This window comes from Odocoileus virginianus, chromosome 11, assembly GCF_023699985.2.
Source record: "Odocoileus virginianus isolate 20LAN1187 ecotype Illinois chromosome 11, Ovbor_1.2, whole genome shotgun sequence".
NCBI lineage: Eukaryota > Metazoa > Chordata > Mammalia > Artiodactyla > Cervidae > Odocoileus > Odocoileus virginianus.
Window position 1 is genome coordinate 17,817,508 of NC_069684.1, and position 13,277 is coordinate 17,830,784.

At 43.9% G+C, this 13,277-nt stretch overlaps 1 protein-coding gene across 5 annotated transcripts in view; it reads right to left on the bottom strand.

Annotated features, from left to right (window-relative positions):
• Positions 1–7,605: 7,605 nt before the first annotated feature.
• The window catches only part of LOC110121610 (major histocompatibility complex class I-related gene protein), a 29,464-nt gene continuing 23,792 nt past the window's right edge, over positions 7,606–13,277 (bottom strand). For 3 of the 5 annotated variants that reach the window (XM_070473979.1, XM_070473978.1, XM_070473977.1), the window contains 3 exons: positions 12,604–12,705; positions 12,379–12,477; positions 7,606–9,800 (listed from right to left, as the gene is read on the bottom strand). In XM_070473979.1, the coding sequence (XP_070330080.1) occupies positions 12,389–12,477; positions 12,604–12,705 (191 nt within the window). In that variant the 3' untranslated portion in view covers positions 7,606–9,800; positions 12,379–12,388. Of the gene's footprint in view, positions 9,801–12,374; positions 12,478–12,603; positions 12,706–13,277 lie in introns of those variants that run through there. The other 2 variants (XM_020868854.2, XM_020868853.2) reach the window with 2 other exon arrangements.

A 13,277-nucleotide genomic window follows, 5' to 3' on the forward strand; every position in this document is an offset into this window, starting at 1 on the left:
TGTTTGAACTTACATTCCCACCAGCACTGTAGGAGGGTTCCCGTCTCTGCATATCCTCTCCAGCATTTATTGTTCGTGGATTTTTTGATGATAGCCATTTTGATTGGTGTGAGCTGTTACCTCATTGTAGTTTTGATTTTAATTTCTCTAATAATTAGTGATGTTGAGCATCTTTTCATGTGCCCTTTTTTTGGCAGGTAGATTCTTTACCACTGGACCACCAGGGAAGTCCTCGAACATAGTTTAGAGTAAAGTGAAAGTGAAGTGAAAGTGAAGTTGCTCAGTCATGTCTGATTCTTTGTGACCCCATGGACTGTAGCCAACCAGGCTCCTCTGTCCATGGGATTTTCCAGGCAAGAGTACTGGAGTGAGTTGCTATTGCCTTCTCCAGGGGATCTTCCTGACCCAGGGATCGAAACGCGTCTCCCGCACTATAGGCAGACGCTTTACCATCTGAGCCACCAGGGAAGCCCTTAGAGTAAATGACACCTTATAATTTTCATCAAGCATCAGTTGAGTGCCTACTATGTGCAGATAGGGTGAGGTACTGAAAAGAGCACAGCTCTATATGGAGAAGGACCTGGGTTTGAATCATGCATCTGTCATTTATGAACTCTGACCTCATCAAGAAATGTAACTTACCTGAATTTCAGTGACATGGAGATAAGACCTGCTGCTGAAATTATGAGGAAAAGAGATCATACATGTCAAGTGCCTAGTTCATAGTAAGTATTCCATAAGTGGTAGCTATGATCATGTGGGGCACTAGGGGTAGTCCCTAGAGAAAACCTAGAGGAAGAGACACAGCATGTGGGACATGCTGTGCCAAGTGCTTTCACACACACACACACACACACACACACACACCTCCTATGACTCCCACACTAACACCAGGAAAGAGGTACTTAACTGTTTTTTTTTTAAACTGAGGCTGAGACGTTAAATAACTTAAAGTCACCCTGATGCCAAGCGAAGGAGGTTGAATTCAGACTGTGTCCTTAAGTGGCATCCAGTCTAGCCAGAGAGATCAGCTGTGCAGAAACAAATCTCAGCACAGAGTAGCCACAGTGTCCTTTGAGGGGCAGAGCCAAAGGCCACTGAGGGGTTGAGAAAGGGAGTAGATTCTGAGGACCGGCCAGCTGGGGAAGGCAAAAGGAAATTAGAGGATCAGAGCTTCCTCTGTCTCACTGGACATCTTTGAGTTCCTCGATGTCACCACCACAATTGCCGGTTGACCTTGGGAGCCCAGCACAGCTGCTGCGGCAGGGGGAGGGGGTTTGGAGGGGGGGAGGGCAGCCCTGGGCTCTTCCAGCCCTCCCCTCTCTCTTGCTCCTCCTCCCTTTCACTAAAGCAGTACTTATATACTTCTTATCTTCATTAGGCTCTGGAGTTCTATCCAACCTGTGTTTTTCTGCATTATCCCCAAAGGTCATTGTCAGAATTGAATTTCTTCTATTAACATGAAGCCCAGGGTCTATTTTACAGAAATACATTCCAGATTATCTTCCCTAGAATCATTCTCTATCATGTGAGCTTGATTTGCTTATAAGCACATGTCTGGGCCATTTCTGCACTGGATTTTCAAAACATCACTGGGTTCCATTTTCTATATAGTCTGGCTCATAGTAGGTATTACAGAAAATCATTTAGTCAATATACACAGCTATTGAATGTCTACTATGTGCCAGGTACTGGTATCTTGGGCCTCATGGAACATACATTCTATGAATGGCTGATTAACTAATGAAGGACATATGAATTTAACTTGAGTATCAATATCCGTGGCAGATTATTAGTGAGAAATTGGAATAAATAAACTCTATGACTTTAATGAAAGTATGGTGTATGCAGTGCCACACAAAGAAATGATTAATTCATTGTGGCAGAGGCCAATCCTTGAAAATGGCATCACTGGGCCTATAAACATGTCATCTTGTAGATGTAGACGAATTTCAGTTGCAAAGACCTAAATTGGGTTAGGGCAGTTTGCCTTTCATCCTCAACCCTCCTTGTTCCTCAAGGATCAATGACTAATTCAGTTTTTTAAAAGTCAGATGGCAGGCAGCCCAAGTTCTCAGCCTCTGGGGGTTATATCTGGTTTGGTGACTTCCTGTGGTGCGTCACGAAGGGGCCACAGATCTGCAGCCATTATGTGAGTGACATGCAGAGTATAAGCGTTGGAATCTTTTCAAGTACGTCAAGGGGCTGTATTTCGGCAGCTGATGGGACTCCAAATGTTTTATTTTTTATTATTCCAGATTTTCCTGGAATTGTCTCACCTTTTAAGTTTGTGTCGTCTCTATGTGTTCCCAGAATTCTTTATTTAGGCTACTGTCATGTTGCTATAAAAAAAAAAAAAGAGAGAGAGCTTTTACTCAGTTCAGTTAACAATGTCACCTTAGAATCTACACTGATTCTTCAAAAAGGGAGAAAAGCAGGCTGCTTTAGCTGGGGGGTGAATGTCTCATTTCTCCCTTGGTTTCACTTCCTTTTCCATTCTAGTGGCTTCCCATTTCATTCTGGAGTCTCCTGTTCCCTGAATTTAGTTTCCATTTAAGAAGCTATTTTCTCAGAACCTGTTTTTCTCCTTAGTTGTTGCCACTTTCTGGCCCTGGTTTTGCATCTTCAGAGGCCTGGCTGCTGCCACAGCACTTGCCTTAGCCCCAGCCTCAGCTCGCCAGGGCTCCAGGCCAACTCAGCTTCACTGCTGCCACTCAGCCGCTCGCTGCAACTGTCCAGCTCCAATGGACTCAGAACCTTCTGGTCCCAAACTTTCTCTCATACCCAACCCCCACTGTGGAACAAAGGCAGACGCTCCTCCTGGGTTCCGCTAACCCTGAATGGGAGGAAGCAGGAGAGGAAAATGCACACGCGATCAATTCTCTTTAGCACTGTTTCCTGTACTTCATAGGTGATGGGTAGGAACTGATGGAATTTGTATTTCAAGAATTTCACTGAGCTTCCCTGGTGGCTCAGTGGTAAAGAATCTGCCTGCCACTTCAGGAGGCATGGGTTCAATTCCTGGTCTGGGAAGATCCCACTTGCCACAGATCCCACTTGTGTAAGGCTATGTGCCACAACTACTGGGCTTGTGCTCTAGAATGTGGGAGCCACAACTACTGAGCTCGAGGTCCACAACTACTCAAGCCCTTGTGCCCTAAAGCCCGAGCTCCGCAACAAGAGAAGCCACCTCAGTGAGAAGCCTGCACATTGAAACTGGAGAGTAGCCCCTGCTCACCACAGCTAAAGAAAAACCTGCACAGCCAAAAATAAAAATAAAATAAATTCATAAAAACTTGCATTATTAACTAAATACTTCCGAGTGATGGTAGGAAATTTCAGAGTCCTTAAGAATAAAAAGAAACATATTAAGTATCAGATATTTGGGTCCCCAAGATGGCTGAGTGATAGCCACAGATTTTTTTGTTTAGTCACTAAGTCATGTCTAACTCTCTGTGACTCTGTGGACTGTAGCCCGCCTGTCTCCTAGGCAAAAATACTGCAGGAATACTAGGATTTCCTAGGCAAAAATACTGCAGTGGGTCGCCATTTCTTTCTTCAGGGGATCTTCCTGACCCAGGGATTGAACCCATGGCTCCTGCATTGGCAGGCAGATTCTTTACCACTGAATTACCAGGGAAGCCCCCAAGATGGCTGAGAACTCTTTTCTCAGCACCTCTTCTTGGAACCTTCCAGAAAAAGGTGGCTGAAGGTAAGAACCTCTGAAATCTGTCCTTGTCCCTAATGTGTGTGTTGGGGGGCGGAGAGGAGTGTGGTTAGAATGTTTGGGATACCTAATCTCACAGACAAGGCAATAACAGGATAACGTATTAAACAAAGACTGTTAATGCTGATGAAACCTTTGAAGAATTCAGATGAATCCTTGGTGTGTTCATCCTGGGCCCCTTGAATGTCATACAATCCTGAGTGGGATATTTCCCCTCTATGACTTCATTTGTAAGATGACACTGTTCTTTTTCACGAGTACATGTGGACCAGCTAATTAAAATACTGTACTGGTTCATTCAAGAAGCATTTACTGAGTTCCTACTACATACAAGGCATCGTGCAAATGGACTGTCCAATATGACATAGAAATTTAAAAATAGATTGCCATAAATAAACTCCATGATAGGGTTATGTAAAACCTTTCAGATAATTTTAGCTGTTTGTATACACAAATAGGACTTCTAATTCTACCATTTGAATGACTTAACCTGTATTTTTCCACTATCACCCCTCCCTTCCAAACCAGTTCATTCATCTTAGTCTGCAGCCAATTTCCATCCATTTTCTAATGGTAGGATTAGAGATGTCAGGTAAGATTGTGCCCTCTATAAGGACATCTCACCAAAGGGGCAAACAGAGTAGAAATACTATACGTTCCACTGGCTAAGCCATAAGACCTGGCCTTGGTCAGCATTCACCCAGAGGAAGGAAATAGTTTTCTAATTTGCACGAATGTCCCTTATATTTTAATTGTGGCCCTCCTCAGTTGGTTCATGGGCCAGAGATGGAATAAATGGACAGAGTTTAGTATTGTAATCCAATAAGACTTACAATAAAGATACATATAATGGCATAAATGGTGTCCATCTAGCTACGTGGTAAGTCACTCATGTAGGTGGCTATATTTGGTGTTCTTTTTACTCAGCCAAGCCAACTATGGGGAAGCAAGAGAGAAGGAGAAGGAGGCCACAGTGAAAGCTTGGTAAGTTCCTCTGGAGCCCCAGTTTGGGCTTCTTCCTCAGCAGAGGGTCCCCATCAGCTAAGTGTTTCCAGAGATCTTGTGTCCAGGGATCTGAAGGCATAGTTAACCTACTGAAAGACACCAGCATCTTCCCTCTGAACCAAAGAGAGCAGGCATCAGAAGCCTCAGTCTCTAAACGAGAAGCTGTTGGGCAAGTAGATCAATGAGCAGCTGCTTTCACCATCAGGGATGAAAGCTGGAGGCCAAAAATACCTTTTCTTGTCATGCAAAGGTTGGGGGGAATGAGCCTTATAAATGAAAGAAAACCAAGTGGTATGATTTAAAGAAAGGACAGCAGTCCCGCAAACTCCCCCAAAACCATATGCAAAATTCTGCCAGATTCATTTGATTTAACTCCTCTCATGGCAAGTTAAGGTCAGGTGGATTGTTTACGAGTCAGTACTCACTCTGGGGAGAGTTCATTTAATTATTTTGATTTCCTAAATGCTAGCTGATTCACTGGAGCAAAGGGAACTTTTGCTGGATTGACAGGAGCCTACAGAGGTTTGGCAGAGGTGTGCTACGGGCTAAACTGTGTATACCCCCAATTCAAGTCTTAGCCCCAGTACCTAAGAACATGACCTTATTTGGAAATGGAGTAGTTGCTAATGTAGTTAGTTAAGATGAGGTCCTATGGGAGTAGTATGGACCCCTAATCCGGTACAACTGCTATCCTCATAAAAAGGGAAAGTTGGACACAGAGACACACACACAGGGAGAACACCAAGTGAGGACTGGAGTTTTACAGCCACAAGCCAAGGCTCTGCCAGCAGCTGGGAGAGAAGCCTGGCACAGACTTCCCTGGTGGCTTCAGAGGGAGCACAGCTCTGCCAACACCTTGATTTTGGACTTCTGGTCTCCAGAACAGTGAGATGGAAAGTCTGTTGCTCCAGAAGCCACCCAGTTTGCAGTGGGTTGTTATGGCAGTCTTAAGACACTAATGCATTGTGAATGGGGAGAGAGTGGTGAGACATAGTGCTTGTGATGGGCTCTGGCTTTCCAAAAACGACCACAACCATACCTCCCACCCACATGTTCTTCCCACAACGTGACTTTGCCAATCTTCCCATTGGGTGTTGAGGTCTCCATACCCTCCCCTTGAACCTGAACAGGATTTTGTGACTTCTTTGACTAATTAGGGTATAGCGAAGGTGACATGATGTGGCTTCCAAGGCTAGGCCACTTCTGCCCTTATCTCTTGGGACACTTGCTCTGAGGGAAACTAGCTGCCGTGTAAGCGGTCTTGCTGCCCTGAGGCCACCATGCTGTGAGGAAGCCCAATCTAACCCACACAGAGAGACCACATGGAGAGCCTCAGAGTCTACACAGAGAGAAAGATGTCTGACCCTCCACCCTGAGTTGCTCCAGTCCTGCACTGTTTTAATTCCAGTCACTATTTGACTATAACCCCAAGCCAAAACTGCCTACCCAAATACCCAACCCACAGAAACTCTGAAAGATATTAATGATAAAAACAACTGCTGTTGTTTTAAGCCACTAGGGCTTGGGATTTGTTACACAGCCTGCAGGGGTAACTGGAAGATGAAAGGACTTTGGAGAAAGGGAGCCCAAAGGGAAAGAGAGATGCAGAGATGTTACAGTGAGATCAAAGGCTAAAAGATGGCAAAAGTTCAAAGAAAGAGAGGTGGTGAAGGCATTTCAGGAAGGACAGTGGCGGCTTTTTCTCCAACAAGGGCAGTGCAGTCAAGTGGAAAACATCTGGGCTGGAAGACAAATGACCCCACACCCCTCCAGTGCTGCTGCCCACTGGCACTTTGAGCAAATGCCTTTCCCTCCCTGGAGAACGTTTTGTGAACTCATGGTGTGTGGAAGAACAGCTCACCCTGGAAATGTGGAGCTAAAGAGCAAGAATTGCACCCCCACACACACCCGTGCATCAACTCTGGGGCCTCCAGGCACCCTCTGACTGATGGGTTGTTCTCATGTAGACTCTGCTGCTGGAAGATGCACTGACCAGCCGAGACAAGTATCTGACCACTTGGCAATCACAGTAAATGAATCCAATGACACTCCAGTTTATGCACCCACAGGGATGCTTGACCTACACCTGTTAGGGCAAAGACCCCAGACACAGGTGATGAAAACAAGGTGTGACCACTCAGAGGGATCCTGCCCAAAAATGATCAACTGGCCTCCCTAGAGGACGACTATTCCTCAGGGCCACACTGCAAAAAAATCTCTTCTTAGGTTAAAAATAGAAGAGGAAAAACCAAGTATGTAGTTCCTTGGAAATAAGGAATGAGCCAGAAGAACTTGAAAATAGTGGGAGAAGCAGAGGAGGCCAGCTCTCTGGTGGGACAGCTCATGCAAACGACAGAGAAGCCTGGGCCAGGAAAGCCTTGCCTGACTTTCATTCTGCTCTTCAAACTGCTTTCCTCCCTTCCCTCATACACTGTCATTTAAGTATGCTATATCTTGGTCTGTATGTGCTTAACGAGAAAATATATAATAAATAGAGTTTAAAAAACAAGATGAATAAGAAGAGAGCTGAACATATTTCTCATCCAGTATTCTTAACCCAAATAGTAGTCTGCCAGGCTCCTCTGTCCATGGGGATTCTCCAGGCCAGAATACTGAAGTGGGTTGCCATGCCCTTATCCAGGGGATCTTCTCAACCCAGGGTTCAAACCCAGGTTTTCCACATTGCAGGCAGATTCTTTACTGTCTGTGCTACCAGGGAAGCCCAAGAATTCTGGAATAGATAGTCTATTTTTTCCCCAGGGGAATTTCCTAACCCAGGAATTGAACCGGGGTCTCCTGCATTGCAGGTGGATTCTTTACCAGCTGAGTTACAGAGGACGCCCAAGTAAAGACAATCCAAAGTCAAAAGATGATTGTGGTGATAGCACAGTTGTCTCTAATGTTTAATTAGGTTATCAAATATTTCATAGACCAATAGCTGAGCATCTGTAATCAACAAACAGGAGCTAACGAAGCAAGAAGTCCAAAATTATCAAGAAATAATGTAATCTTGAGCCACTTGTAAAACAAAATCATCCCTTTATATTATATTTATATGATAACTCTCTTTACGTTATAAAATCCCCAAGGGAGAAACAGATGCTGCGAGTACGTTACTGGATGTCTCATCACCACATCCTTGCCCTTGCCTCTGCCTTCTCTGCTTCATCCATACAGACATTTTTATTACAAGTGTAGGGCAAGGCCCTGGCAGCACAAAAAGGCTTTGACTATTAACGTCTTTGATGAGAGTACTGTGCAGTTGGAGAGACAAGACATTTATATAGATATAGCACCTGAATCACTGTAAGTGTCCATTCAAAAATATACTAAGTCCCTAACTATTCTAATTGTAAGAAGAAACCATGCTAGAAATAAAGCTGCTCTCTTCACAGTGCAACACTGCTTAAAAGATGGTATGGAAATCACCCATGGCAACCCTAAAAGCAAAATAAACAAACACAAATGTACTCTTATGCAACTCAGCTGGCGCCAGGAAAGAGATGCGGGGTGGGAGCTTCATCCATGGAAGGAGGTGGGGACAGTAGAGCAAGAAATAGCCCTTGCACACTGAGAATGTCTGTACCTGTGACTGTGATGATTAAAGCTGGAGGGCAAATGTCACGGTCAAGAAAGAGCAAAGGTGAAGTCTGATGTACACGTTTAAAGTCAGCTGTCAAAGTCGGGTCCGCCGAAGTATCAGGGCTGAGGTGTGTGGTCAGACAGGGTCAGTGAAGTGGGACAGATGAATACAGAATTGACGGTCAAGCAGAGGACCCGTGGCTACACAGGGGCGGGATGAGAGGTAAGTGATTGTGAGGATGTTAAGAGGCTGAAAAGAGTAAGGAGGATCAAGGGAATCTTAATTCTCACAGTGGGACTTCTGTTTATTTCCAGAGCAGATGTATGGAGAAAAAGCATACATATAAAGGTGAGTTGAGTCCATCTACAATAAACCTGTAGAGGAAGGGTAGAAATTAGAACTGAACCCTCTTCTGAGACATACTATCATTTTTACATTAAAAGATGGCAGTTGGGTTCATGTTTTTGTATTTCCACTGATGGTGATAATGTCTGATTATTATTTTTCTTACTTTCCCATATAAGACAGAAGGACAGATCTGACAAGGTATATTTCCAAGATGCCCAGCTACCAGGCAGAGCTGCCATAAGAACAGGGCACTTTTGCTTCCTCTTAGGCCAGGAAAGGTGTAAAATGATCCCACCATTCACAGGCTGTTGTAGAAACTCGCTGACTGCCCTCATGGAAAGATCCCACCTGTCTGTAGGGTCACAGTCATGGCACCCACAGCTTTTGCATAGTAAAAATTTTCCTGAAAGAAGAGAAAAGCCTTTTATGATATAGTGAGGTGCCCATCATTGGTGGAATTCAAGTGGAGGCTAGATGCTCAAGGCAAAGGCACTGGAGAAAACATTTTTGGCCTTGGATTGAAGGTTTCTCCCAGCCCTGAGGTTCTCTAATCTACCAGCAAACCACTGTTGACAAATGGGATGTAAGGAAATGTAGCATCAGAAGAGCAGCCATATTTAGAGGAAATGTGATAAAGGATACTAGTGGTAAAGAACCCGCCTGCCAATGCAGGAGATGTAAGAGAGATGGGTTCAATCCCTGGGTGGGGAAGATCTCCTAGAGGAGGGCAGGGCAACCCATTCCAGTATTCTTGCCTGGAGAATCCCATGCACAGAGGAGCCTGGCAGACTACAGTCCATAGGATAGCAAAGAGTCAGACACGACTAAAGCAACTTAGCATGCACATTCTAAAAGATTCCATCAAAAGAGCCTGATACCCGACAGTCTTTTTAGAGCCAAAGAATGAATAACATTTTGTAGCTCCTATTTTTCTGTCATGTGTAGAAATGCACATAAATTACAAACGTGTAATCCTGTAACATCTGTGTCTGTTGTGGCTGTGGTCAAGAGCTTTGAGTGGTAGACTTGAGTCCATATGGGACAGAGGAGGCCATGGTTCCTAGAGAAGAGACAGTTGGAAAACAGCCATCTTCCATCAGTGATCTGGTGTAGAAAGGTAGATGACTTTGTTTTTCCCTGAAAGAAAAAGAGTTTGTAGTCAGATATGTGTGCATTTTTCCTTATAGCTCAAGAATAAATTATACAGTGCTCAATAAACTCTGAGATTCAAAGGATTAAATCTGATAGAGTGCCTGAAGAACTATGGATGGAGTTTCGTGACATTGTAGAGGAGGCAGTGATCAAGACCATCCCCAAGAAAAAGAAATGCAAAAAGGCAAAATGGTTGTCTGAGGAGGCCTTACAAATAGCTGTGAAAAGAAGAGAAGCAAAAAGCAAAGGAGAAAAGGAAAGATATACCCGTTTGAATGCAGAGTTCCAAAGAATAGCAAGGAGAGATAAGAAAGCCTACCTTAGTGATCAATGCAAAGAAATAGAGGAAAACAACAGAATGGGAAAGACTAGCGATCTCTTTAAGAAAATCAGAGATACCAAGGGAACATTTCATGCAAAGGTGGGCACAAGTAAGGACAGAAATGGTATGGAACTAACAGAAGCAGAAGATATCAAGAAGAGGTGGCAGGAATACACAGAAGAACTATGCAAAAAAGATCTTCACGACCCAGATAATCATGATGGTGTGATCACTCAACTAGAGCCAGACATCCTGGAATATGAAGTCAAGGGGGCCTTAGGAAGCATCACTATGAACAAAGCTAGCGGATGTGATGGAATTCCAGTTGAGCTATTCCAAATCCTAAAAGATGATGCTGTGAAAGTGCTACACTCAATATGCCAGCAAATTTGGAAAACTCAGCAGTGGCCACAGGACTGGAAAAGGTCAGTTTTCATTCTAGTCCCAAAGGAAGGCAATGCCAAGGAATGCTCAAACTACCGCACAATTGTACTCATTTCACACACTAGCAAAGTGATGCTCAAAATTCTCCAAGCCAAAAAAAAGAAAAATTCTCCAAGCTAGGTTTCAGCAATATGTGAACCGTGAACTTCCAGATGTTCAAGCTGGATTTAGAAAAGGCAGAGTAATCAGAGATCAAATTGCCAACATCCACTGGATCATCAAAAAAGCAAGAGAGTTCCAGAAAAACATTTACTTCTGCTTTATTGACTACACCAAAGCCTTTGACTTCGTGGATCACAACAAACTGTGGAAAATTCTTAAAGAGATGGGACTACCAGACCACCTGACTTGCCTCCTAAGATATCTGTATGCAGATCAAGAAGCAACAGTTAGAACTGGACATGGAAGAACACACTGGTTCCAAATTGGGAAAGGAGTATGTCAAGGCTGTATATTATCACCCTGCTTATTTAACTTATATGCAGAGTACATCATGAGAAACACTGGCCTGGAAGAAGCACAAGCTGGAATCAAGATTGCTGGGAGAAATATCAATAACTGAGATGTGCAGATGACACCACCCTTATGGCAGAAAGTGAAGATGAACTAAAAAGCCTCTTGATGAAAGTGAAAGAGGAGAGTGAAAAAGTTGGCTTAAAGTTTAACACTCAGAAAACTAAGATCATGGCATCTGGTCCCATCACTTCATGGGAAACAGATGGGGAGACAGTGGAAACAGTGTCAGACTTTATTTTTTTTGGGCTCCAAAATCACTGCAGATGGTGACTGCAGCCATGAAATTAAAAGACGCTTGCTCCTTGGAAGGAAAGTTATGACCAACATAGATAGTATATTAAAAAGCAGAGACAGTACTTTGCCAACAAAGGTCCATCTGGTCAAGGCTATGGTTTTTCCAGTGGTCATGTATGGATGTGAGAGTTGGACTGTGAAGAAAGCTGAGTGCTGAAAATTGATGCTTTTGAACTGTGGTGTTGGAGAAGACTCTTGAGAGTTCCTTGGACTGCAAGGAGATCCAACCAGTCCATCCTAAAGGAGATCAGTCCTGGGTGTTCATTGGAAGGACTGATGCTGAAGCTGAAACTCCAGTACTTTGGCCACCTCATGGGAAGAGTTGACTAATTTGAAAAGACCCTGATGCTGGGATAGACTGAGGGCAGGAGGAGAAGGGGATGACAGGGGATGAGATGGCTGGATGGCATCACCAACTCGATGGACATGAGTTTGAGTCAACTCCAGGAGTTTGTGATGGACAGGGAGGCCTGGCGTGCTGTGATTCATGGGGTCGCAAAGAGTCGGATACGACTGAGTGACTGAACTGAACTGAACAGAATGTTTCTCAAAATGGGAAAACCTACTGAAGTCTTGTAACAAAAGACAAAATCCTCTCAAAAGTGAGTGGTGTGGGATGATTTGAGAGATGAGCATTGAAACATGTATATTATCATATGTAAAATAGATGACTAGTATAAGTTAGATGCATGAAGCAGGGCACTCAAAGCCGGTGCTCTGTGACGACCCAGAGGGATGGGGTGGGGAGGGAGGTGGGAGGGGGTTCAGGATGGGGGAGACACGTGCACCCACGGCTGATTCATGTCGATGTATGGCAAAAACTGCCACAATATTGTAGTTAGCCTCCAATTCAAATAAATTAATTTTTAAAAGGTCTGTAGTAATTAACAATAATGAGATCATTTGGAAAAAGACAAATCCATGTCACCATATCTTCTCTGAATCAAGTGCAAAAAGGACAGTCCAGCTGAACAGGAACTGTGTTACTTTGTAGACATCAGGCACCACTTAGGAAACAGACCACTCTCCTTTCAAGCATCATCCATGGTGTGTGTTCCCTATACGCTGAGAGAGGTGTTTCAGGTCCTATGGAACAAAATGAGGCCAAACCCAGTTCTAAATGGAGCTTGGAGAGGCAGGTGCAGAAAATAAAACTCTGGAGCTGTGGAAAGACAGTCTGTCATCCCCAGGATCCTTCCACGTGCCTCTTACCTCGGGGCCTCCTTCGCCAGGCTAGGATGCCAACTCCAGCCAGGGCAATGGCGAGGACAATGAACCCAACAGCTTTCATCACCAGAAGCATAGTTTCAGATTCTGAAAGTAAGCAAATAAGGGAGGAAAAAAATCCACATGTCCTCCTGCTAATGTATGTTATTTTGGGGGACTTTTTTCCTGTGATCATCAAGAAGCCCAATACTACTTTTCTTGCTGTGACTTCTTACTTCACAGCTCTGTGGAGAATAATCTGAAATAGGAACAGCTGTTCCCAGAGTATGGTCTGAATGCCTGAGGTGTCCTCAAGACCCAGTCAGAGTCAATGAGATCTAAGTCATCATTCCCCAACCCTCCTTTTTTAATCTCCATCTCTCACATGGGCACAGTGGAATTTTGTAGAGGCCACACGATATGAGATGACATCACCACTCTGACAGCAAATAGAATGTTATGTTTTCTAGTGTTTACTTTTCTTAAAAAAATTTTAATTTGCAATACAGTAAATAGAAATAGATATAACTTACATAAACAAAAGCTCTTTGGGGTCCTCAAGAATTTTTTGAGTATAAAGGAGCCCTGGGACCAAAAAGTTGAGAGAACCTCTGATTTAACAGACCCATTCTTAAGTACGCAGTGATCCATGGTTCCCGTTCACCCTCTTTCCTCAGGCT